Source organism: Borostomias antarcticus (assembly GCF_949987555.1).
Source record: "Borostomias antarcticus genome assembly, chromosome: 6".
Taxonomy (NCBI): domain Eukaryota; kingdom Metazoa; phylum Chordata; class Actinopteri; order Stomiiformes; family Stomiidae; genus Borostomias; species Borostomias antarcticus.
Genome location: NC_140239.1, coordinates 13,746,354 through 13,771,611, shown reverse-complemented (window position 1 = coordinate 13,771,611; position 25,258 = coordinate 13,746,354). Strand labels below are relative to the sequence as shown.

At 44.7% G+C, this 25,258-nt stretch overlaps 1 protein-coding gene across 1 annotated transcript in view; it reads left to right on the top strand.

Annotated features, from left to right (window-relative positions):
- The window catches only part of cltcl1 (clathrin, heavy chain-like 1), a 143,788-nt gene that overhangs the window by 103,521 nt on the left and 15,009 nt on the right, over positions 1 to 25,258 (top strand). Inside the window, exons 24-29 of the mRNA XM_084440293.1 lie at positions 19,224 to 19,499; positions 19,591 to 19,740; positions 23,043 to 23,174; positions 23,462 to 23,572; positions 23,839 to 24,009; positions 24,886 to 25,107. Coding sequence (XP_084296419.1) covers positions 19,224 to 19,499; positions 19,591 to 19,740; positions 23,043 to 23,174; positions 23,462 to 23,572; positions 23,839 to 24,009; positions 24,886 to 25,107 — 1,062 coding nt within the window. The remainder of the gene's footprint in view (positions 1 to 19,223; positions 19,500 to 19,590; positions 19,741 to 23,042; positions 23,175 to 23,461; positions 23,573 to 23,838; positions 24,010 to 24,885; positions 25,108 to 25,258) is intronic.

The following is a 25,258-nucleotide window of genomic DNA, read 5'->3' as shown; positions in this document are numbered from 1 at the left end:
AATAGATAGGCTTTGTTCGTAATAATTAAATTACAACCAGACAGAGAACAAGGAGTTTGAGAACGGTAGGCTCATCTAATGTGCGAGATGAGCTACAGCAATGGGTCAATGAGTGGTATTACTGCGCCCCTATGGGCAGGCGAGCGGTGGTGCGGAATGCCGTAAAGCGCCTGTTAGAATACCGCGGGTCAAGTTACATTCTTATGTTCCCACATCTGTAGCTGCACCTTAGTTGTGTTTTTGTTGCTCTTCATGCATGAAAAACAGGATGAGAATTTGAATATAAAGATACAATCAAGTTACAATCTAATAGCAACATTGATTCAGAGCCAAAAACATTACTACAGATCAAGTATTTTCAAGAACAGTAGCAGTATTTTAAATTGTAGTTGTAGTAACTGTGTGTGCGCAGGCTTGGAGGTCCAGATGTCCCTGATCCGAGACCAGGCAGCCCTCCATCAGTCCATCCTCACTTCCTCCATCCAACCTTGGATTGTGTACAACATTGCACCCAGACTATATTCACCGCACTCCATTCTGTGTATTGTATTTTGTGATTGTAATTCCTAGGAGTAAACTATCATTGCAATAAAACAAGGTGTGATACAACTTCAATCAAGCTGATAAAACTTATTGTACTTAAGTTTACTGTAACATAAATCCAAATATACAAGAGTGCAATCTATTACTGTAAGTCAAGACATTGTTGCATGTCACTGAGCAACAACTGAAACAGCTACGTGAGCATTTATTACAATAACATTATAAATGTTTTTCTCTAATCAGTCACTGTTGCACAGTATTCTCCATAATTTGTCAGGTGGCATATGGTTTGCGTTCAGTTGCTATGAAATATGTAAAACTTGTTCACTGGCTGAAACAAACGTAACCTTGGTCAGACAGTCAAAGAACTTGCAAGCACAGACAGGCTTTTAAACAGGTTTATTCCAAGATCACACAGCATACTTGGCAGTCTTGGACCATGGTCAGCGCCTCCATGTAGATGTCGTTACCATAGACATTGCTCGAGAGGAATGGATCAATGTTTGCCCGCAGGTGGGTCTCAGCTGTATCCAGTAGGCCATGGTGAAGTTCAGGAACCTCAACAGGTGCCTGTGTGCCAGGGGAAGCAGCCGGTCCGTTCCAGTCGATTCCCCAAGTTGCAAAATCCATCTAATGACACAAAAACCATTATGGTGAAATGCAAAATGTTTAGGTACTTGAGACGTGTCCTACCTTACTAAATATCTATGAAATAGCCATTTAGAAATAGGAATGACACACAGTGGTGTAAATGGGCAGGTTTAACTAGTGAATCCCTTGGGTGGGGTGGGTGGGCCCTGGACGGCGGACCTGACCCGCTTCCCCGCTTAATTAAAATTAAGATGATCACTAAAGATATAAACGAATCATTCTTTCATGCATTGCACAATAATGAAAAGCAGAATGCTTTCCCGTTTTTTTCATATTGATTTTAATCATAACCATGAAAACTACATAAAAAAAATATTGCAGAGATCTGATTATTTCCCCCTGATTTTATCAATGACACACAGGGCTTGACATACAGTTGAATCTGCCACTGGCCTTCAAAGTTACTGGCCTCAAAGTTGGATCCACTGGCCCCGCGTTTGCTGTTCCCCCCATTTCCACCACTGATGACATCAATAATAATTATTAGATGTAAATAGGAATCAAGATCCAGATTTTACATGATGCCATGAAACCGTCAACTCCAATACTATTCTTGTGTGATAAAGATAATAGAAGTCCTCTTTTATGTTAGAAAAATACATATTTTCAATTAACATATGTAACCAGGAGCTGTAAGGAAATGTTTTTGGATTTTAACTTTACCTCATCGGGTACCTGCTCCATATTCAAAAGCTGTCCTGCCACCCACAGCTACTGTGGGGATCTGTTGCCCTCAGAGGAAATCGTCCTGTCTCCAAGAAGACCTTCCTGGTCTTCTTGGAGATATTTCCAATGACCCATCTTAAAAAAAAGAAAAAGTATTGGGAATGTCGTTTTTATTCCAAATTATAATATTCAATACTGTGAAAAATGTCAAGATCAAAATCAAGACAGAATTTAGCCAAATGTACTGTAGGTGCATATGACAGTGGCACAAGGAGAAGAGCAGGTTGTCTGAAGACCAGGGGCCTCATTTATAAACGTTGCGTAGAATCCACGTAACTAAGTTTGCTTAGCTAAGTAAGTACGAAAATATACGCACAAAAAATCTCAGATTTATAAAACGCTGCGTATCACAACCCATGTTCACTTAGGCCACGCCAACGCCAGCTGCCCTTTATAAATCACAATCAACACTTAACTTGGCGCACGTGAACGTGCGTTTTTATCACACCCCAATTAACGCCCACAATTGCCTATAAATGGTCAGTGATACGCCTATACATATGCAACGACAATGGAGCCGAGTGCAAAAGGCAGAAAGAGAAAGATACATTTTACCGATGCGAGGTGGAGGTATTGGTCAACGAGGTAGAGACGCCGCAAAAGGATCTTTTCAGAACGATGATTTCACATGTGCACGACTGATAAGAGCACCTGTTAGGCCTGAGTGGTCCCATTTAGATTATAATGAATTATCTATCATGCAGGCTATATTGGCATTCGTTTAGTGCGGTAGGCCTTATTAGGTGGCTGCTTATATCCAAACTGATAATCATTATAAGCCTATAGTGTTGTTGCATGGGTAATGTGGTTTGGATATATATTGCACGTAACCTAATACTTCACAGGCTGGCCCATGAATAAAAGGCCTAACAGGGCTCTAAGCTAACATTTTTCACTAGGAGCACATGTGCTCCTAAAGGAAAAAAATTACGAGCACAGAAAGACATTTAGGAGTGTGACGGAAAATTTGAAATAACAGATTTTTATTAGCAACACACACATTAGGCCTACTGCCAACAACAATAAACAATAATAAGCTGCTCACCATAGGAGCTCTCATCCTCTCCTACTACAGGTATACTATTCCCACACACTTCATCATGTGCATCGGTCCTAATGAAGACTATACTATTCCGACACACTTCATCAGGTGCATTGGTCCTAATGAAGACTATACTATTCCGACACACTTCATCAGGTGCATTGGTCCTAATGAAGACTATACTATTCCCACACACTTCATCAGGTGCATTGGTCCTAATGAAGACTATACTATTCCCACACACTCCATCATGAGCATTGGTCCTATTGAAGACTATAGCCTACTATTCACACACACTTAATCAAGTGCATTGATCCTAATGAAGACTATACTATTCCCACACACTTCATCATGTGCATTGGTCCTAATGAAGACTATACTATTCCCACACACTGCATCATGTGCATTGGTCCTAATGAAGACTATGGCCCAATCCCAATACCCCCCCCTAGCCCTTGGCCCTACCCCTACATTTTGCACGTTCACGCGTAGGGTAGTGTGTCCCATTCCTTTTAAATTCTAGGGCTAGGGAGCATATCGAGGGCTAACAGTCCTCCAAAACGAGGGTTTTCATATGCTGACTTGAAACCGAGGGGTATATGAAAATTCACACAATGCTTTGCGAACTTAGGCAGGGATATGAAACATAGCTGCCAGTGCAGTGAAAAAAACGTGGGGGCAATATCTTCGCAAATAATCATTCAAAAATTTTAAAATCCGTGGAAAAGCTTAGTTTAATGTAGATGCAAAGGAACATGTCATTGGATCGTTATGACACACATTTCAGTAATACGCTTTTTACGATGTCGGCATTTCATTGCGTTCTGATGTGGATCCAGTAGGCTACGGTGCAATGTTGAATCTAATCGAATCAATAGATTTTTGAGTGACAGTTGATTCGACTTCCCCCGGGCCTCACCGAATTCCTCTCTCTCCTTGGTTCCACTTTGCCTGGCAAAATACGATTGAATGGGCTTCATTTTGTTAACGTTACTGGCAGGGGCATTCAGCACCTGCACAGTCGTTTTTGAATGAGGGCAACTGAGCTGTCATCACGAGAGTTCTGCGCGTTGCAGGTTGCAGTCGTGGGACTTGTAATACTTTTTTTTTTATTTTTTTATTATGGGACTTGTAGTTTTGTAGACGAGTGCGCGAAACTAGTTTGATCCAATTTGTATGGATTTATTTTAGGCAAAAAATGCGAGTGAAATAGTTGAACAGTACTCGCACAGTGTGCTCCTAAATGATTTTTTCTGATCGCACAAAATTATTTTTGGTCGCAAATGCGAGTAAAATGGTCGCACCTTAGAGCCCTGCCTAACTTATCAACGTATAAACGGGTCAATTTACAATGACATCCATAACAATGCAAACATGTAGGCCTATAGTGACTACTTAAGGCAAGTATCCCCAATTTAACTGTACGACAGATCTGAGGGTTCTTTGCAGCAGCCAATTTGTGTATTTTCTGGGATATCATGCATTTCACATACTTTCTCAAAACATTCTGTAGGCATATAGAAGCTGGGTGTTCTAATGGATGTTGCGGTATCGAGGACTTGTAAATATATGGGGTCCATGGATGAGTTTCATGTGATTCTATAAAGCGTAATTATAGCTACACACATGACGATTCGGCAAATTAATAATCTAACTTGCTCCCTTGTGTCCTTACAACTTGGAGACGCATCACCTCCATGCGCTGTTTTGCGCACAGTTAATTCTACCAAAGCGGCATGTGAGCATTGGGATGACATGTGTTTTTAGACCCACATTCCTCGCATGCCTGCTACATGACAATCATAAGACAATATGAGGATATATGATGATGTACAATATAGCCTAACATAGCCAACAGTTGCCTCAAGTAGGACATTTCCATTCACCGCTCAACATCATTGTAATTGCGGCTTGCCTCAGTGGTCATTCGGGTTTACATAAAAGCCTAATCAAATATAGGCTATAAATACATAAATACATTAACGAATGAATAGGTGGATAATTAAACATACGAATAATTAACTAAATAAATGATTAACTGAATAAATATACTTCAACGCCGAATGCAACATGTGTTTGGTGCGGTATAGGCCTTGTAGTTGTAGGCTATCAACATACGGAATCATTACTATTATAAGCCTAGAGGCTCGTGTTGTGTTATCAACGTAATGTGGCTTTTATTCATAGGCTACTGCCCGTGATGCTTCTCGGGATAGCCTATAAATGAATAGGCCTACAACATAACATTATATTATGACACAAATGGGTCAATTCACAGACACATCCAAAGCAATGCCGACATTATTTCGTGATTAGGCTACGGTGGCGATTGATTCTGTTTAAACTGTGTGACACATTGGAGGGTTTCTTGCAGCGACCGATGTATTTATTATTCAATGTCATGTGTTTCGCAGACTTTCCCGAGTTTCATGCCTCTGCCATCGGAGTCGCGTTTTCCCCTTTCTCCAGAAACGTGCTTATTGTAGTTACAGGAGGGTCGGAGTGTGTGTAGAGTTACACACACCTTCCGCCAATTTATCGTTAAGCTCGTTTTTTATAAATACCGAAAGTTGCGTAGAAAGTTGCTCAGCATGTGTTACGCACGCTTTTGTACTTGCGCAACGTTTATAAATGAGGCCCCAGATGGTCGTATCTGTTGAAGTGTCCCTGAGCGTACAGCAGTGCATGTATGTTTGTGTATGTGTGTGTACACGTGTGCATGCGTGTCTCACCAGGGATGTCCTGTGTTGCTGACCCAGAGCAATGATGGGGTGGGATGTCCAGTGATGTTACATGCAACAGTTACACGCCACAGATACACTGTCCTGGCTACGCTTCCTCCTCCTCCTGACTCAGGAACACTTCAGGGTGCTCTGAGAACACTGCTTAATACAGCAGGAAGGAGAGATTCTATAGGACAGACTAAATAGATGGTGCATTATAAGAGAGCACAATGGCAGACACACAGACATATACAGTAAACACATTAAAACACACGTACTCTCTCCACTCATTACCACACTGGACACACACAAACAGATGCGCACAAATACACAGACTCACATGATCCAGGTGATGTCGGATTTGGGACGCCCCTCAACCAGACAGATGAGAGAGAGGCTTCTGGTCAAACCATCACCCTGTTCATCTCAACCAGACAGATGAGAGAGAGGCTTCTGGTCAAACCATCACCCTGTTCATGGATCTGCACTGCAGGGGGACAGAACAAAGGTTTATTGCGTGGGCATGCGTGTGTGCGCTTGAATGTTATTGAGAGATTGAGGTATGGGAAAATGTGAGTGACTGGAGTCAGTATGCTCAAAACACCATGCTGTGTTTCACATACTGTAGATCAGAAAAAGATGACACCATACAGCCTCCACCCTGTCTACCCTGTCCAAATGAACCCGCACAACCTCTACACCCCCCTCCCCCACCCTCCACCTCTCCCAAGCCTCCCCTACCAGACTTCTATGCCCAACCCTTTCCCCCCTGACCCTCCCCAGCTACCGACCCCCCAAATGCCCCCGAGCTGGAAGTTCCCTTGCATGGTTTAAATAGCCATTGGTGTGCGAGTGGGTGAATGAAATGCAATTAAATGTTAAGCGCTTTGGATAAAGCCCTGTAGAAGCACTATAGAAGCAGGCCATTTGCAATTTATCAAATGTGTTTGAATTAGCAGCCACATGGACAAGAAACCCTTACAATCACCACCCCAGTACAGTGAGGAAGAATATTATATGCATTTCTACTAACCAAATCTTCCTCCTTGATCCTTTGCCCCTTCAGTCATCCTTTGCTCTTGAGGATCTGTATCAGCTAGTCTGAGAAGTGGTCCAGTTGTGACATGAACTTCGATTGCAGTGGCTTGGTGGTGGTCTGCTAGATCTCTGCAATCACCTGAAAAATACTATTAACCAACAAAATACAGCCATTTTGTTAGTTATAATTACTATAATGAGGTAGATCAGCTTGTTCCAGCATTGAGAATACGTACCACGGACTATAGCAATCATTTTAGAGGCTAGGCTTCATAATAGAAGCTTGTAGGCTTCATTTTACTTCACATACTACTAGCTAACGTTAGCCATCTAGTGCCACGGTCCATGTACAAGACGAAAAACGGCAGTGGTTAGGTATGGTTGCTAGCTAGCTAGCTAACCGTTTTCTGAAACGGTCTTGTATGTAATACACGAAATGGACATTGGCATTAGCTAGCCAGCAATACGCGAGGGAATACTAACGTTATGTGAGCTAACGCTAGCGAACAGCCTCTATGTAGTAAAATGATTAGCTAGGGCTAGCTAGCTAACATTGGTTGGCTAGCTAACATTAGTTGGCTAGCTAACGTTAATTTTGGTCTATACCTTCTATTAATTCCATCCATGGTCTATACCCAATCAATGTCAGGTGTATCTTGCTAGCTAGCGAGCGAAGTGCACACATCGGGGTCTATAATGCCAGCTAACCACCTTGCCATTAACTAGCTAACATTACCTAGCTAGTTAGCCTGCCAACTGGCTACCGGCTGAAATGGATCAGCATTCGCCTCGCTAACGTTACCACGGCTGCTGCACATATTTTGGTTAATAGCCTATTAGGAATGCACGTTATGTGACAGCGAGGTACATTATAAACTAACGTTACTACTAAAATGAATACTTACCAAGGAATGTACTTCCACTAATGTGACACCAATCTCACCCCCAGAAGGAATCTAATCACATCAGAAGGGCTTGAATCATTTTTGAGTGGCTACTAGTGTGGGCGGATTCAGAGGTCTTTACCGAGGCAGCGTTCGAGTCCTGCTTTTGCGAGATGTCTGCCGTAAGGCCACGTTCGATTATAAATTTCACGGAGTGTTGCCCGTGACTGCTGTGATAAATTAGTTATCTAACAGTTAGGCCTATTGGTAAAATACTGTTATATGCTATAAATGACAGTTATCTACTGTTATTGGTTAACTTGACCGCATTCAATCAATCAAAGCTTTATTTGTATAGCGCATTTCACATCCAGAGGCAACACAATGCGCTTTACAGAGAACAAGGGAGGTGGGCATACGACCCACTCTCTACATATTCCAGAGGGAAGCAAAAAAACAGTAATCACCCGGGGGCCAGATAAGTGAGCTGTAAAAATTCTTCCCTGACCCCTCTCAACAAGGCGATCGAGCAAGCTCCTGGAGTATGTTTGTCTACCGGTTAAGAACATTTATAAAGCAATACATTACATTAAATTACATTTCAGTGTAAGAGAGGCTAAAAGCATCATAGGAGAGAGAACATTCTACGGACATGCTACGACATCCACAGCAGACACGGGGGTATCTATCGTATCGTATCGTGCATTAACTGTTAATTTACATGTGAGGGATGAATAATTAACAGTATTTTACAATTAATATGAAATAGAGTAAGATAGCCTATTGTCATAAATCTATTGTAAATTGACATTTTTTACAGTGTATCATCAGCATGATACCAGCTTTCAGCCAAGCCAGCGAGCATTGTGCCAACAGTAGCCTACATATCACAGTTCTACCAGGCTGTGTCATCTACTGACAATGACATGGTGATTATCATACTACAGTTATAAGGAAAGATATGGTCACCAAGATACTTGAAGTAGTGTACTCTCTCCACAGGGGTCCCATTCATATTTACAGGGTTGTGGTTCCTCTCCTGTTTCCTCCCTAGTTCACTAACATCTCATTTGTTTTACTCAGGTGAAGGTTGTTGTCCTGACAACACTTAGTCAGGCACTCCGCTTCCAGATAAGTCTTGTCATTGTGGGAGATTAGGCTTACCACAGCTGTATAATCAGCGAACTTGACAATGAGGTTAGACTCATAGATAACTACGCAGTCATGTGTGTACAGGGAGTACAGCAGTGGCAGCCCTATGGTGCTCCTGTGTTGAGGGTGAGGGAGGATGAGGTGTGGCTGCTGCCCATTCTCACCACCTCAGATCTGCCCATCAGGAAGTCAAGGATCCACCTGCATGTGTGTGTGTGTGTGTGTGGGGGGGGGGGGGTGGGGGTATTTAGGTCCCAGATTTTGGTCTAAGTATGGAGGGGGTTAAGGTATTGAAAAGTGAACTACAGTCAATAAACAGTAATCACCTGAGTGCCTTCCCTTCAGATTCAAAATTAAGAACAGTCAGGTGGTTAGACAGTAGGCTACAGCAGTCAAGTAGAGAGTCAGGCACATTGAGCTGTTCCGACAGTCAGATAGACAGAACAATCATTCTGTCATGCAGAGGATCTGTTTATCAGTCTGGTAGTCAGAGCAGTAGAGTCAGATTATTCAGACAGCCTATATTGCCAGACAGCAGTCTGCTACCATTAGGAGTACGAAGGTGTGGTCAAGAGAGGCTGTACTGTTTCCAGACCAGACTGGGACATGGTCTCTGTTACTGCACTACACACTACATCATATACATGTCTGTCATTACATTCATTTATTTGCCCATGAACGGCTTCATCACATGACGAAGGCTTCATCACGACGCACATTTCTGATAACCGCTGACCACGCCGACATATAGCTTTAGTCATTAACCCTAGTTCAAACTTAGCGTCACATTTTGCATGAAGCTTCCCCATTTTAGCCTATGAGACCACCAGAGATTTGGAAAATCTCCATACAGAGCACAAGAGAATAGCACAAAAAGTCACAGATTTAATAATGCATTAGGCATGTCAAACATGTCAAGGATAGCACAAAAAGTCACATAATTATTTCCGTTGGTCCTTGGTGGCACCATATGGAAGCCCTTTTTTTAAGTAATAATAATAATCAATAATTATGAGATAACTAAGTCATAATTATGAGATACTTCATCATAGTTATGAGATAGCTAAGTCATAATTATGAGATAACTAAGTAATATTAAAGGGAATATTCCTTTTTTGTTGTGGCTGAAACGGGCTTCCTTATTAAGCCAACACTACATTCTAGTTTTACTGAAACCACATATTTTTGTAGGCTAGGCCTACAATTGAATTTCAGGAAATTCAAGGCTATTGACAGCCACCACTATCTCCCAAGCTGATTGTGTGAGCCTGCAGGAGCGAAATTTCTCCGCGCAGTGAGACTTATGAACTACTGCTTCGCTACTCATAACCAGCCGCACAGATCGGCTGGGGCACTGCCCCCCTGGTGGCCAGAGGCGCAAACTATCTGCAACTCGTCCAAAACTGTATTGTAGATGGGCTACTGGGTCGCGACCGGATCGGAGAAATGCACTGTGAAGAGCCTTTGCACGCTTTGCGGTGCTTAATCCTCATCCAGTGATGGGTGGATGGAAAACTTTCAACTGAATGTTCATATTGTTCTGATAATTGTTGGCTTTAGCAACATAAGAGTGGCAGCTTTGACAGCAACCCAAATTAGCTAATCCCATAGCTGTAACATTGCTAGCTAGCCATGAACACTCGGATACTGCATATTTGCTTTGCAACGCATCCATTGTCAAATCTATTTGCCAACAAACTGTTTCTGAAAGCCAGCACTCCTCAGTGTTTTGCACTTGACTGAGCACATATTCTCCTGCGAGTATGCACGCAGTAGGCTATTATTCTTTTGGCGATTGTTCTTTGATATAGGCCTATATGTTAAGAGGCTATTGCAGGATTCTAATGCTGTTCCTTCACTTAGGCCTACTGACACATCCCGACATTGAAGCATGAAAGGCGTAGCATACATTCTGTTTTAATCAGAGGAAATTAAAACAATGAAGTCTTTAAACTCTGCCTAAAAGCATTTATTTGGTCTCATTTATTAGCCTACGTATTTAACACGTGTGGGCCTACGTATTCAATCATAATACTGTATGTTCAAGAATGTTGAGACTTCATATGCCTATTGTAACCAGTAGTTAACACGTTGAATTAATTACATATTCATAAAGCCTATTTGAAACATCCGCGGGCCTATATCTTTTCTTGCCTATTGCTGTTCCACATATAGACCTATTTGTACATAGGCTATAGGCCTATTGAAATTGCTTGCTTTATTCTAGAAATACAATAGCCTACTATTGTAATGACGGGTGCAGTCCTAAAAGGAAAATGCTTCCATAATATTTGCCATTATGCTAATGTACACTAGATTCGTTTTGTAGTGTTTGGAATAATTTATTGGAAAATATAAGTAGGCTATTTTGAAACTAATTACCTTTTTCTGCTAATGGACGGCGCAGCGGAGGCACAGTTGAACGAAACGTGGATATTGGAAAGAATAAGCAAAATGTTGGGTCATTCCCTACTAACACACGCAGGTTGCGCAAACGTTCTACATACGGCCGCTATAGGTGACGATTCATCTGCGCCACGTGTGGAAATTACGCGGCCATTTACGGAAACGCGAGATCTGCCGATTAGTAGCCGCTACGTTAGAACGACACGTCATTCAGAAGTTGCGGCCGCGTGCAAAGAACGCACGTGATCACGTGGGCAGGAACTTCCGTTATAAACTCACTTGGCTGACACTAGATTTACAGGTATTTATATGACTTGGTCTGCACGTCTTTTTCGCACGGTGCAAATATGGTTGCGGCCGCATGCAAAAAACGTGGGCAGGAACTTCTGTAATAAACTCACTTGGCTGACACTAGATTAACAGGTATTTATATGACTTGGTCTGCACGTCTTTTTCGCACGGTGCAAATATGGTCACTTACTTACTAAACCCTGACCACTGGCTATCCCTACTAACACACGCAGGTTGCGCAAACGTTCTACATACGGCCGCTATAGGTGACGATTCGTCTGCGCCGCGTGCGGAAATTACGCGGCCATTTACGGAAACGCGAGATCTGCCGTTTAGTAGACGCTACGTAAGAACGACACGTCATTCAGAAGTTGCGGCCGCGTGCAAAGAACGCACGTGATCACGTGGGCAGGAACCTCCGTTATAAACTCACTTGGCTGACACTAGATTTACAGGTATTTATATGACTTGGTCTGCACGTCTTTTTCGCACGGTGCAAATACGGTGCGGCCGCGTGCAAAAAACGTGGGCAGGAACTTCCGTAATAAACTCACTTGGCTGACACTAGATTTACAGGTATTTATATGACTTGGTCTGCACGTCTTTTTCGCATGGTGCAAATATGGTCACTTACTGACCACTGGCTATATTTAGCATTTGCAGTACCACTGGCTATATTTAGCATTTACCAGTACAAAAACGAATTAATGCTATATGGGGATATAGCAGCAAGCATTATGATACAAACCAATATAAGACTGAACACCATTAACAGTTTAGAACATTTTATTACACAAAGTACATTACAAATTAAAAGTATACATATTTACAAGGATGAGGTTTACGGTCTGTCACATTACGCATAGCCAGAAAAGCAAAAAAAAGCATGTACAAGCTCTGGCTAGCAACCCATTATCTGACAATTGCAAAAGTTCTAAAAACAAAAATGAAACAGTGCGCATTCTGTGGCAGGCAGACCGGGAACAGACCGTTGTATCCCACAAAAAAAAGGTTAAAATTTACAAAAACTATTAACAAAAAAGGCATCCATCCTTGCAGGCTGGAAAGGCAGGTTTAGGGAGACGGGCTGGGGGTCACCCACATCTGAATCGAGGGTCTGGGCAGAAGAGGTCATCCTCATCTGAATACTCCACTGTGGTCAGGGCTGGAGCTGCGGTCAGGGGCTGGGCTGGGGAGGTCAGCTGGGCTGGAGCAGATGCTTAAGGACATAATGAAATGGCTGTAAAAGCAAGTCGCATACGTTCATTGGAAGCGTGCCATGTCACTGGATACGAGAAAATTAACTGCCTGACATCACATACCTTTTTGAATCGAGCAGGGGCATGTTTCAGCATCTCCTGCAGCTGGGCAGACACCTCCGTCACAGTGGTGCTTGGCTTACAGGCCATAACTGCACCTTTTAACCAAAAAGGGAATGGTTTCAATGCACATGGCATGAAGCTCAGATATCGTGTCTGCAAAACATAAAGACAATCATTTACTTTTACATTTCCTTAACACTTCCCTGCAAAAATAAGGAACAAAGTTCTGCCCTGAAGTTACTCACCATCTTCCTTTGATGATCCTTGTCCTTCAGCTGCTCCTCCAAGACCAGCAGCTCCTCCTCCGTTTTAGCAGGGTGCAGGTCATCCAGTACTGCTCCCCGATAGCTGTCTGCAGACTCGCCGGACAGTCTCTGCTCCAGCCTCTGCTCCAGTCTCATCATTGTCTGTGCCATCTCCCTCAGACTCTGCATGACGCTGGAGAACTGCTGACACATCATCCTCTGGAAGTCTGGATATTAAACACAGATGTGGCTATAAGTAATTGTACGGTCCCATAATGGATATTCAGCTCAAAGTATATCCCTACATGCAGCATGAAGTAGTTCACAAAAATCAGCATACCAGCATCTGCAGAGCTTGATGGCAACACTGCTGGAGCTGTTGGTCTCACAGGCGATGGCATCAGAGAACTACCTGAAAACCAGAGGATAAAGGGATGAGCAGGAAACTATGGTGCTGGCGGCGTAGTGATTCTGGCATAAGGGGAAGAATCAACTCGACATGAGACATGTCAGACCCTGACCTGGTCTGGCCGGGGTGCTAATCGCTGATGCATGCTGCTCGTGCCTGGACGTCTGAAGGGCTGAAGGGCCTGGGCTCACAGCGCCTTGGCTCAAAGGACCCGGGACGAACATCTACTGCCGAGTAGTGAGATGTGAGATGAGCGAATTAGTGAACTGAGTACATGAGTCTTCCGAAAGTCCTGAGTTAACTAAGTGTGCAAATATGCATAGACATTTCACCAACACAAACATGCATGGATACCTGCATTGATAACTGGCAGAGCAGGCCTTCCGGCTCTGGCACCTGGCATAGCTGGTCTGGTCTGAGTTCTGCCGACCGGCTGCCTGGGCACTGGAACATATAGTAGAGGTAAATTAGCTCAGATTAGTCAACTCAAGTAGTACTCTTTTGGGACTGTTGAATGCACTTTATTATATTACCTTCGTCACTGGAGTCATAGCGTGTGTTGCGCTGTCTCTTCCTTGTGTCTTGGGAGTTAATCCATTGATGACTGCTGCTCAAACACCTTCGCCAAGGCACTGGCTACTTCATAATGCTCTGTGTGTTCCTCAGCAGACAGAGGTTGTCATGGCTCCTCTTGATGTGCTTGTGGAGGTAGATCTGGGAGGTATAGGAGAATGGGCACTCAGAGCAGGAGAACACCCAAGTCTTGCACAACTCTAACATCACAGCTAGGAGAGCGAATGAGAGAGACCATTAAAAAGGATTATCTCACCTGTAGTACAAGTTCAAATATAGAGTGATTATACGTCATTGTAAATGAGAGCTTACTCTCAATTGATTCACGAGGTTAAATAAAGATTGAATGAATATGTAGCTAGTGGGGGGTTACAACCACACAACTGTGGAGAGAGAATGAGACACTTGGTTCCCTCCTCTACTGGTGTTCATGGCCATGGCCACACACCTGGAATACTCCAACCCTGATTTAAAGGCATAAAAGTGGGGAACACATTCTTGAGACGGTTCCTAAAACTGGAGGGGAAAAAAACGGGAAAATGATCTTCCCTCTCCTCATCACTCACTTCTGCATGGGGCTGAGCTCTACCCTGTCAGCAGTGGCAATACATGGGATAGCGGCTCAGCACACAGGAGAACTGCACAGAGAGGAAGGAGGAGAGAGAAAACCAACAACAAAAAAGGCAAGAAGGGTTAATAACTGAGCGAATCTTGCAAGTTTGCACTACAGGGAAGCAATTGCTCAATTTCCCTGATATTGTGGCGTCACTGGCGTCAGTGATGCGTCTTATGAATCTCACATGTCTACCGCTAACATTAACTCAATATCAATATTCCCTTTTGTTTATCCCGTCTATGGAAACGTATGTGCATTTGTACTTACGTGTGCCTTTATTGATGATCAGGTGTTTCTCCACCTAAGGGCTGGCCAGACAGAACCATCAGAGACCATTGGGCTGAGCTGAGGAGAGAGCGACATGTTAGAGTGTATGTGTGCATATGTATATGGTGCTCTTCTGTTAATACTCATGAGGGCATTCAACTGAACAAGACTCACAGAGCCTGTGGTGCTGTCCCAGGACTGCCCCTGGCCACGCCTGGGGCCGTCTTAGCGCCTCTATTAGTAGTCCACATCATGAGTACCTATTATGCAAAATTTGGATTTGTATGTGAGTGAAAACGTAGTACACAATTCTTTACCCGTTTGACAGAATGAGCAACCATTTCAACAGTTAAGAGTAACATGAAATCCACCAAGATGGCTGCTGTAACAAAATGAGCCAAGATGACTGCTATAACAAATCCTGCTAGCTAGCCTAGCTCCGTTGTTGGGGCTTCTAGTATTCTGTTAACGTTAACTTCGGAAAAATGAATGCCTAAAAACAAACACATACTAACGGTGTCATGGGTTAATGCGAAATCAATGAGTAAGCTAATTATCGCATTTTATTCCAAGCGATGAAACAGTACGAACGTGCAGGAGCTCGCGCGAGCCTGCTAGACTTGAGAAGACTCCACCATTGCCCGTAATTAGGAAACAATGGCCCACGACAACACTTCATAAAAGTTATAGTGTACACAACTGAAATATTCTCACGTTGCCAAGCCAACAATATAATTTAAGCTACAATTACACAAAAGCGAAAGTTATAACAATAATTGCGACAGAGTAATTTTACGTAGGCTACTTAGCTAGCCATGATGTACAGAAAAAGGCTAATCACGTTAGCTGGCTAGCTAGTTAGCTAACATTGGAAAGAGAGCATCTCCATATAGATAATCATTACAAAAGGGTAGCTTGCACATAACGTTGGTGTTTCATCTGGGACGATACCAAAATACATAGCTAGCTATGTATACATTGAAATTGAGATACTTACAGGATCTGTGTTGTCGCGGGGACAAAGACAGCGTGTTGGTCTTTCTCAATCGTTTCTGTTTCGAACGGAAGTATAGCCCGTCATCGTTTTCTTCTTCTTCGCTGGGTTTAGTGGCGGATCGCAAACAACTTTCATGTGCATACAGCCACCTACTGTACCAGAGTGTGTAACTTGTTTGTCTAGTTCTTCAATTGTGTCACCTAAGAAAGTAGCCCAATGCCTTGCATTCTTTGTTTTACGTTCACTGCTCAGCGTTCATTGCTCACATTTAGGTTGCAAAATTAGGACTTTATTCATAGGCATATTTTTTATCATTATTTTTATTAGGCCTAGACTGCAAATCTTTAGTGTTTATATTAACTGTAAATGAGAAATTACACACAAAACAGACATGCAGGATTTCTCCTCATTATTACAATTCTGTAACTGTATGACTTCAAAATTTATTTTAAAACCTAAGTAATTTACAAATGTTCTGACCCACTGTGACACATTTCCAATAAAGTCAGATTGGGACTGTGATGTAACCACATTGTCACGTTATTTAATTACATCGTAGTTACGGATTTAAGCAGCAGTGGCGGCTACGTTCCCTTACAGTGTCCTTGAGGACGGCTATTTTGGTTATTTTGTGACTGAAAAGGCAAGTGTCAGCTAGGTGTCAGCTAGGTCCGCTGCTGGTACCGTCGCAAAGTTACCACAATACCACCAATGTGTCCCGTCAGTTTTACGTACTGTGTTAGTAGGGTTGTCCCAAATGTTGGGATTGTCATGGTCAATCATGCAGTTAACAGAATAGGCGCATTCCAATGTTCGTGCAGGGCACTATTTTTTGCTGCTATTATAGGCCTAATAATCCGGGGGGGACTGACTGCCCCCCTGATCAAAAAGTAAAACTGCGCGTATGGCAGCCTTATGCATTGAAAAACATGTCAGAACGCAAACAAATAGCCTACTGTCGATAAAACAAGCTATCTAAGAAAAGTATTGAAAGAAGGGTCCTGGAATTTCATCAAGTGCAAATAGTTGTAGCCTACGTCTTTGATCGCTCGAAGCTCTAGGCTGCCCGCTGAAGCAGCTTGATTGGTCTGACGGGGACACGTACGGGGTAACGTACAGGGTAACGTATGGTCGTGAAGACATTTGTAAGTAGCTGCACTTTTTAAGACGTTTGTAAAAAACACAAACAAACGTGCGTGACGCCGCCGTCAGGACACTTGCAAAAAGTGGTGCCTGACGTTACGCCACGACCGTCTCTTCGTGAGAACGTCACGTTTACCTATCAAATACAATGGGAATTTCAACGAATACTGGCGTATGTTAGTCAAGTGAGTTGACTTCTCAGTTAGCCTGGTGTGGTGAGATGTGGCACTTTTCCAACGCCATAAAGTGTACTCTCTCTCTCTCTCTCTCACACACACACACACACACACACACTACACTTCAGTCTTCCTGTTTTAGTGGTGAACTGACCATAGCTCATTGGATTATTTTCTTGTATTGTTTTCAGACTTAATAATTATCAATAATACTGTCCCTTACCTGTCCCTGTCCTCCCTCTTCTTCTCTTCTCTCCCCTCTCTCTCTCTCTCTCTCTCTCTCTCTCTCTCTCTCTCTCTCTCTCTCTCTCTCCCCATCTCTCTCTCTCTCCCCATCTCTCTCTATCTCCCCATCTCTCTCTCTCTCCCCATCTCTCTCTCTCTCCCCATCTCTCTCTCTCCCCTCTCTCTCTCTCTCTCTCTCTCTCCTCATCTCTCTCTCTCTCCCCATCTCTCTCTCCCCATCTCTCTCTCTCTCTCCCCATCTCTCTCTCTCCCCATCTCTCTCTCTCTCCCCATCTCTCTCTCTCTCCCCTCTCTCTCCGCTCTCTCTCTCCCCATCTCTCTCCCTCTCCCCTCTCTCTCTCCCCATCTCTCTCTCTCCCCATCTCTCTATCTCCCCTCTCTCTCTCCCCATCTCTCTCTCTCCCCATCTCTCTCTCTCTCACCATCTCTCTCTCACCATCTCTCTCTCTCTCTCACCATCTCTCTCTCTCCCCGCTCTCTCTCCCCATCTCTCTCTCTCTCCCCTCTCTCTCCCCATCTCTCTCTCCCCATCCCTCTCTCTCCCCATCTCTCTCTCTCTCTCCCCATCTCTCTCTCTCCCCTCTCTCTCTCCCCATCTCTCTCTCTCCCCATCTCTTTCTCCCCATCTCTTTCTCCCCATCTCTCTCTCTCCCCATCTCTCTCTCCCCATCTCTCTCTCTCTCCCCATCTCTCTCTCTCCCCATCTCTCTCTCCCCATCTCTCTCTCCCCATCTCTCTCTTTCCCCATCTCTCTCTTTCCCCATCTCTCTCTCCCCATCTCTCTCTCTCTCCCCTCTCTCTCTCCCCATCTCTCTCTCCCCATCTCTCTCTCTCCCCATCTCTCTCTCTCCCCATCTCTTTCTCCCCATCTCTTTCTCCCCATCTCTCTCTCTCCCCATCTCTCTCTCCCCATCTCTCTCTCTCTCCCCATCTCTCTCTCTCTTCCCATCTCTCTCTCTCTCCCCATCTCTCTCTCCCCATCTCTCTCTTTCCCCATCTCTCTCTTTCCCCATCTCTCTCTCCCCATCTCTCTCTCTCTCCCCTCTCTCTCTCCCCATCTCTCTCTCCCCATCTCTCTCTCTCTCCCCATCTCTCTCTCTCTCCCCATCTCTCTCTCCCCATCTCTCTCTCTCCCCATCTCTCTCTCTCTCCCCATCTCTCTCTCCTCTCTCTCTCCCCATCTCTCTCTCTCTCCCCATCTCTCTCTCCCCATCTCTCTCCCCTCTCTCTCTCCCCTCTCTCTCTCCCCATCTCTCTCTCTCCCCTCTCTCTCCATCTCTCTCTCTCTCCGCATCTCTCTCTCTCTCCCCATCTCTCTCTCTCCCCTCTCTCTCCCCATCTCTCTCTCTCCCCATCTCTCTCTCTCCCCTCTCTCTCCCCATCTCTCTCTCTCTCTCCATCTCTCCCCCTCCCTCTCCCCATCTCTCTCTCCCCATCTCTCTCTCTCCTCTTCTCTCCCTCTATTTATCTCTCACTCCTCTCTCTCTCTCTACCCCTCTCCCTCTCTCTCTCTCCTCTCTCTCTCCCCATCTCTCTCTCTCCCCATCTCTCTCTCCCCTCTCTCTCCCCATCTCTCTCTCTCCCCTCTCTCTCCCCATCTCTCTCTCTCCCCATCTCTCTCTCACCTCTTCTCTCCCTCTATTTATCTCTCTCTCTCTCTCCCCATCTCTCTCTTCTCTCCCTCTCCTCTTCTCTCCCTCTATTTATCTCTCACTCCTCTCTCTCTCTACCCCTCTTCCCTCTCTCTCTCTCTCTCCTCTCTCTCTCCCCCAGGTGTGTTTTGCATGTGTGGAGGGGGAGGAGTTCCGCCTGGCGCAGATCTGCGGCCTGCACATTGTGATCCACGCTGATGAGCTGGAGGATCTGATCAGCTACTACCAGGACCGGGGCTTCTTCCAGGAGCTGCTGGGCCTGCTGGAGGCGGCCCTGGGCCTGGAGCGCGCCCACATGGGCATGTTCACCGAGCTGGCCATCCTCTACTCCAAGTTCAAGCCCCAGAGGATGAGGGAACACCTGGAGCTCTTCTGGTCCAGGGTCAACATCCCCAAGGTGAGCAGGCAGCGTCTGTGTGTGTGTGTAATACTTCTGTACATTTAGCCCTGTGGGAGTGACCTTACATCCTTTTGTCTCGTCCAATCAGGTGTTGCGTGCGGCCGAGCAGTCTCACCTGTGGGCGGAGCTAGTGTTCCTATATGACAAGTACGAGGAGTATGACAACGCTGTCATCACCATGATGTCACACCCCACAGACGCCTGGAAGGAGGGCCTGTTTAAGGACACCATCGCCAAGGTAACAAGTCACCTGTCCGTACCCACAACGATTCCGCTGTGAGCATTTGGTGGTGACGTGTAGCGGCGTCCCCCCCTCTCCTCCGGATGATCCATTCTAGCATCAACACTTGGTACCTGTGTGGTCACGGCCATGACAGTCAATACAGAAGTGCTGTATGTATTATAACTCAATGATGCTGTGTGTCTGTGTGTGAGGGTTATGTATTGTTTGTGTGTGTGCCATCTTGTGTTTTCTGTGTGTGTGTGTGTGTGTGTGTGTGTGTGTGTGTGTGTGTGTGTGTGTGTGTGTGTGTGTGTATGTGTGTGTTGATTCGTATCGTGCTTTTAGGGCGCAGTCCTCACTAGAGCGGAGGCTCACGAGGGCGCATGACCTCCAGGGCGCAGTGATATATCAGGATGTGAATGACCTCCAGGGCGCGGTGATATATCAGGATGTGAATGAGCGGTGATATATCAGGATGTGAATGAGCGGTGATATATCAGGATGTGAATGAGCGGTGATATATCAGGATGTGAATGACTTCCGGGTGCGCTCGTTTTCACTCACAAAGAGTGCAATTCAAGTTGCTCGTCCGAAGATAATAATAATAATAATAATTTAAATGTAGGCTATCCCCTCTGCTGTTACTTGTAGGATCAGTTACTTGTAGGATCAGTTGTTAGAAGTAAGCACTTGTCTGTTTGCCGTTTTTGATGAGCATCTGTATGTTTACCTTGTTCTAATCGCTCTCCAGAAGGAAGATAATAATAGAACTTAAAATGCAGTATGGTCAGTTGTTAGAAGTAAGCACTGTTTGCTGTTTTTGATAAGCATGCATGTTTACCTTGTTCTGATTGGTCTCCCAAGTCGTGCATTCGGGTGCGTAGGCTACATAGCCTAGTATAGGATAATAATTTGTATTTACCTCTGAAGATAATAATGGAAATTAAAATGCAGGCTATCCCGTACTGCATGTTGCTACTTGGTCAGTTGTTAGAAGTAAGCATTTGTATGTTTACCTAGTTCTGATCGGTCTCCCGAGTCGTGCATTCGGGTCACTTAATTGGTCGTCTGAATTAATTATCTTAGGGGACTTAAATATCAACTTTCTTGATCGTTCCTCATCAAAGGAGAAAAATGTATTTGATAGCATGAACTTGACTCAACTTATCACAGAACCTACCAGAGTTACTGAAACAACTGCATCCTTATTAGATTTGATCTTTGTTTCTCACCCAGACAGAATGATTAGCCTAATTCAGGGGTACTTTCTGATTGTTTTAGTGACTATCCGGTCATCTATTGTGTTTGGAAGATTAAGATTCACTGTCTTCCTCCAAGATACATTCATATTTGATATGAGGCAAGGTAAAAATATAAACATTGATCACTTTATTCAAGATGTAATGCAATAGACTGGGACAGGTTTCAGTTGATACCTTATGTTGAAGATGCTTGGACTTTTATTTTGAGTGAATTTACTAAAGTCATTGACAAACATGCCCCATGGAAAATAATCAAAGTTAAAGGCAGACATTTACCATGGGTTAATTCTGATTTGATTTCTCTTTTTAAACTCAGAGACAAGGCATGAGCAAAATATCAAACTTCTCTGGATCCTGAAGATTGGGTAGCATACAAACATCTTAGAAATACTTGTAAAACTAAAAAGAGGAATTCCAAGTCTGATTACTATAGAAATAGCCTTGTTTTAGATTTTCGTAACCCAAAGCAGTTTTGGAAGTGGATGAAAGGTATTATTAGTCCGAGTAAGAGTCCTATTAATCAGATTCGGGTTAATGGCGAAGTTGTGGATGACCCTGTCCTTATTTCTTCTGATGCAGGTTATTTCAGCCTTAAATGGTAGTTCTTCTGCAGGTCCTGATGGTTAGGAGGCTAAGTTTATTAAATTGGCTTCCCAAGTTCTTATTTTTCCTTTGGCTGACTTATTTCATTTATCATTTGCTAAGTGTCAGCTTCCTTCTGTCTGGAAATGTGCTAAAGTTACTCCATTGCATAAAGGAGGAGATCCATTAGACCTGAACAATTGTAGACCAATTTCTTTTATCTGTACCATAGCTAAAATATTTAAAATATTTGAAAAAATATTTTTTTTATAAATTGTCAGAGTTTCTTAATGATTTCATTATCATATCTCCTTTTCGATCTGGTTTTCGTTCCAAATTTTCTACCACTACTGCCCTAGTTCAATTCACCAATGATGTATTTGTATCCTTTGACCAAGGTCAGTTTACAGGTGCAATTTGTATTGACCTATCCAAAGCTTTCGACTTGGTTGACCACTATTTAGTTCTTGACAAGCTTCATACTATTGTTTTTTCTCAGCAGGCTTTATTTTGGTTTAATTCCTATCTTCACAGCCGTCGTCAATGTGTTTCTCTTAATTGGTACCACTCTGATTACTTAATTGTTGAAAAGGGGGTACCCCAAGGGTCTATTTTAGGCCCGTTACTTTTTTCTATTTTTTATTAATGACCTACCTGAGATCTGCTCTAATTGTTCTGTCCATCTATACGCTGATGATACAGTTTTATACACAGCCGATTCGGACATTACCAAAATTCAAACCTCTTTGCAATCTGATTTCATCTTAGTTCAAAGATGGTTTTTACACAATAATCTCACATTAAATAAGCAAAAATCATGTTCAATGCTGTTTGGAACTCATCGTCATCCTGATAACCCATCTACCCAGTTGGCTATTAATTTTCTGGATGCATGCTCATTAATGAATGTTGATAAATTTAAATATTTGGGAGTGTGGGTGGACTCAGAACTTTCGTTCAGTCCTCATGTAGATTATATTAAAACCAAAATTAATGTTAGTCTTAGAATATTTTATAGGTCAGTTAATTGTTGTTCTTTTCAAGTAAGGAAGCGCATTGTTCAGCAGCTGTTATTTCCTGTCATAGATTATGGAGATATTATTTATCAGAACACCACCGCGACTCATCTTAGGCCGTTAACCGTTGTATATAGTAATATTTGCTGATTTATTTTATTGAAGACATAGATGATTTAAAATGGATCTTAGGGGGGGTGTGGGGGGCAGTGATGAGAGCCTGTATGTGTACTTGTGTCTCTTATTGTCGATTGTCGTGTGTTGTCATATTGTTTCTCTGTGTTTGGTTTTGTTTTCTTTAAATGTTCATACTGTATGTTTGTGCTCGAGGACCCCCTCGAAAACGAGTTGGTGCAACTCAAGGGGCGTATCCTCATTTCAATTAATTTTGAATGAATGAATGAATTAAAGTGTCTGCTAAATGACTGTAATGTAAATGTAATGTAAATGTGTCTAGGTGGCCAACATAGAACTGTACTACAAAGCGCTGCAGTTCTACCTGGACTACAAGCCTCTACTGATGAACGACCTGCTGGTCATCCTGTCTCCTCGACTAGACCACAGCAGAGCCGTCAACTACTTCACCAAGGTAAACACAAACATAAAAAACACCTACTTCACCAAGGTAAACATAAACAAAAACAACACCTAATTCACCAAGGTAAACACAAACACAAACAAGCCATCCCCTACTTCACCAAGGTGAACACAAACAAGGTCATTACCACATGCACATGCAAAGGTCAATACACCTGTGTGTGTGTGTGTGTGTGTGTGTGTGTGTGTGTGTGTGTGTGTGTGTGTGTGTGTGTGTGTGTGTGTGTGTGTGTGCGTGCGTGCGTGCGTGCGTGCGTGCGTGCGTGCGCGCGTCTCCAGGTGAATCAGCTGAAGCTGGTGAAGCCGTACCTGAGGTCTGTCCAGAGCCACAACAACAAGGGCGTGAACGAGGCCCTCAACACCCTGCTGACAGAGGAGGAGGACTACCAGGTGTGCTAGTGTGTGCTAGTGTGTGTGTGTGCGTGTGTGTGCTAGTGTGTGTGCTAGTGTGTGTGTGTGTGGTGTCTTCAGAAGACCAGCCTCTAATATAGTCATTGTTTACCGTTAGGCCCAGGATGATGTGAGTTTGTGTGTGTGTGTGTGTGTGTGTGTGTGTGTGTGTGTGTGTGTGTGTGTGTGTGTGTGTGTGTGTGTGTGTGTGTGTGTGTGTGTGTGCGTGTGTGCGTGTGTGTGCTCGCGTGCGCGCGCATGTGCAGGGCCTGAGAGCTTCCATCGACGCGTACGATAACGTGGACACCATGGGCCTGGCCCAGCGCCTGGAGAAGCACGAGCTGGTGGAGTTCCGGCGCATCGCAGCCTACCTGTACAAGGGCAACAACCGCTGGAGACAGAGCCTGCAGCTCTGCAAGAGGGACCGGCTCTACAAGGTACCCCCAGGCCCTGGTCCACAGCCCCCCCGTCTGGGTCGGTACCCCCAGGCCCTGGTCCACAGCCCCCCCATCTGGGTCGGTACCCCCAGGCCCTGGTCCACAGCCCCCCCGTCTGGGTCAGTACCCCCAGGCCCTGGTCCACAGCTCCCCCGTCTGGGTCAGTACCCCCAGGCCCTGGTCCACAGCCCCCCCGTCTGGGTCAGTACCCCCAGGCCCTGGTTCACAGCTCCCCCTTCTGGGGCGGCATGCCCAGGCCGGGGTTACAGCCCTGGCATCCTGCTTGGGAGGCGGACGCGCTGACAGTTGCGCCTATAGGGACACCCCCCCACTCCCCCCCTTGGAGGGCCTGTCAGCGCTCCTTTAAGAAGTGAGTTTTCGCCAGCTACTCTCGCGTTTCACTCGCTTAAACTCACCCCTCCAGCCTCACTCTGCACCGCTGGATGTCCGGGTCACGGCACCACTGTAACCTGTCTGTGTGGGCATGCCCAGGGCGGGATCAGAACCCGGGTCTCCCGCTCATGAGGCGGGCGCACGGACAGTCACACTCTGGACACGCCTTGAGAGCGCCAGCACTCACACGCTCGCGCTCTTGAGTCGCACAGACATGCTCCACACCACCTAGGGGGCGCCATTCAGCTAGGTTCTAGGTGCTGAGAATGATGTTGATTGTAGCAGGACTATTTCACCTTCCTTCACCACCATTCTGCTATGCTATTCTGTTATTGATCAGCGCTACGGTGACAATCAATATTGTAATCGTCAACTATACATGATGTTCATGTAGTCAATATATTAACTAAAGTGTGCCTGTGTGCATGTGTGTTCTTCTGCGTGCCCCCCCCCCCCCCCGTCGCTGTCCCTCCCCCGTCCCAGGACGCAATGCTGTACGTGGCGGAGTCCAAGGAGGCGGAGCTTGCAGAGGGCCTCCTGCAGTGGTTCCTGGAGGAGGGGAGGAAGGAGTGCTTCGCCGCCTGCCTGTTGGCCTCCTACGACCTGCTGCGCCCTGACGTGGTGCTGGAGCTCGCCTGGAGGCACCACATCATGGACTTCGCCATGCCCTACTTCATCCAGGTCATGAGGGAGTACCTCACCAAGGTCCGCACCCCCGACTCCACCCACCATCCATATGGACTTCATATCAGAGCCCTGGTTATTCATTAACAGGGGCACAGTCACGCTTGTTTCAGTTTCAGATACTATTTGGATAAATGCTTAAAAATATGTGTAGGCCTTTTTTAAATTGCCT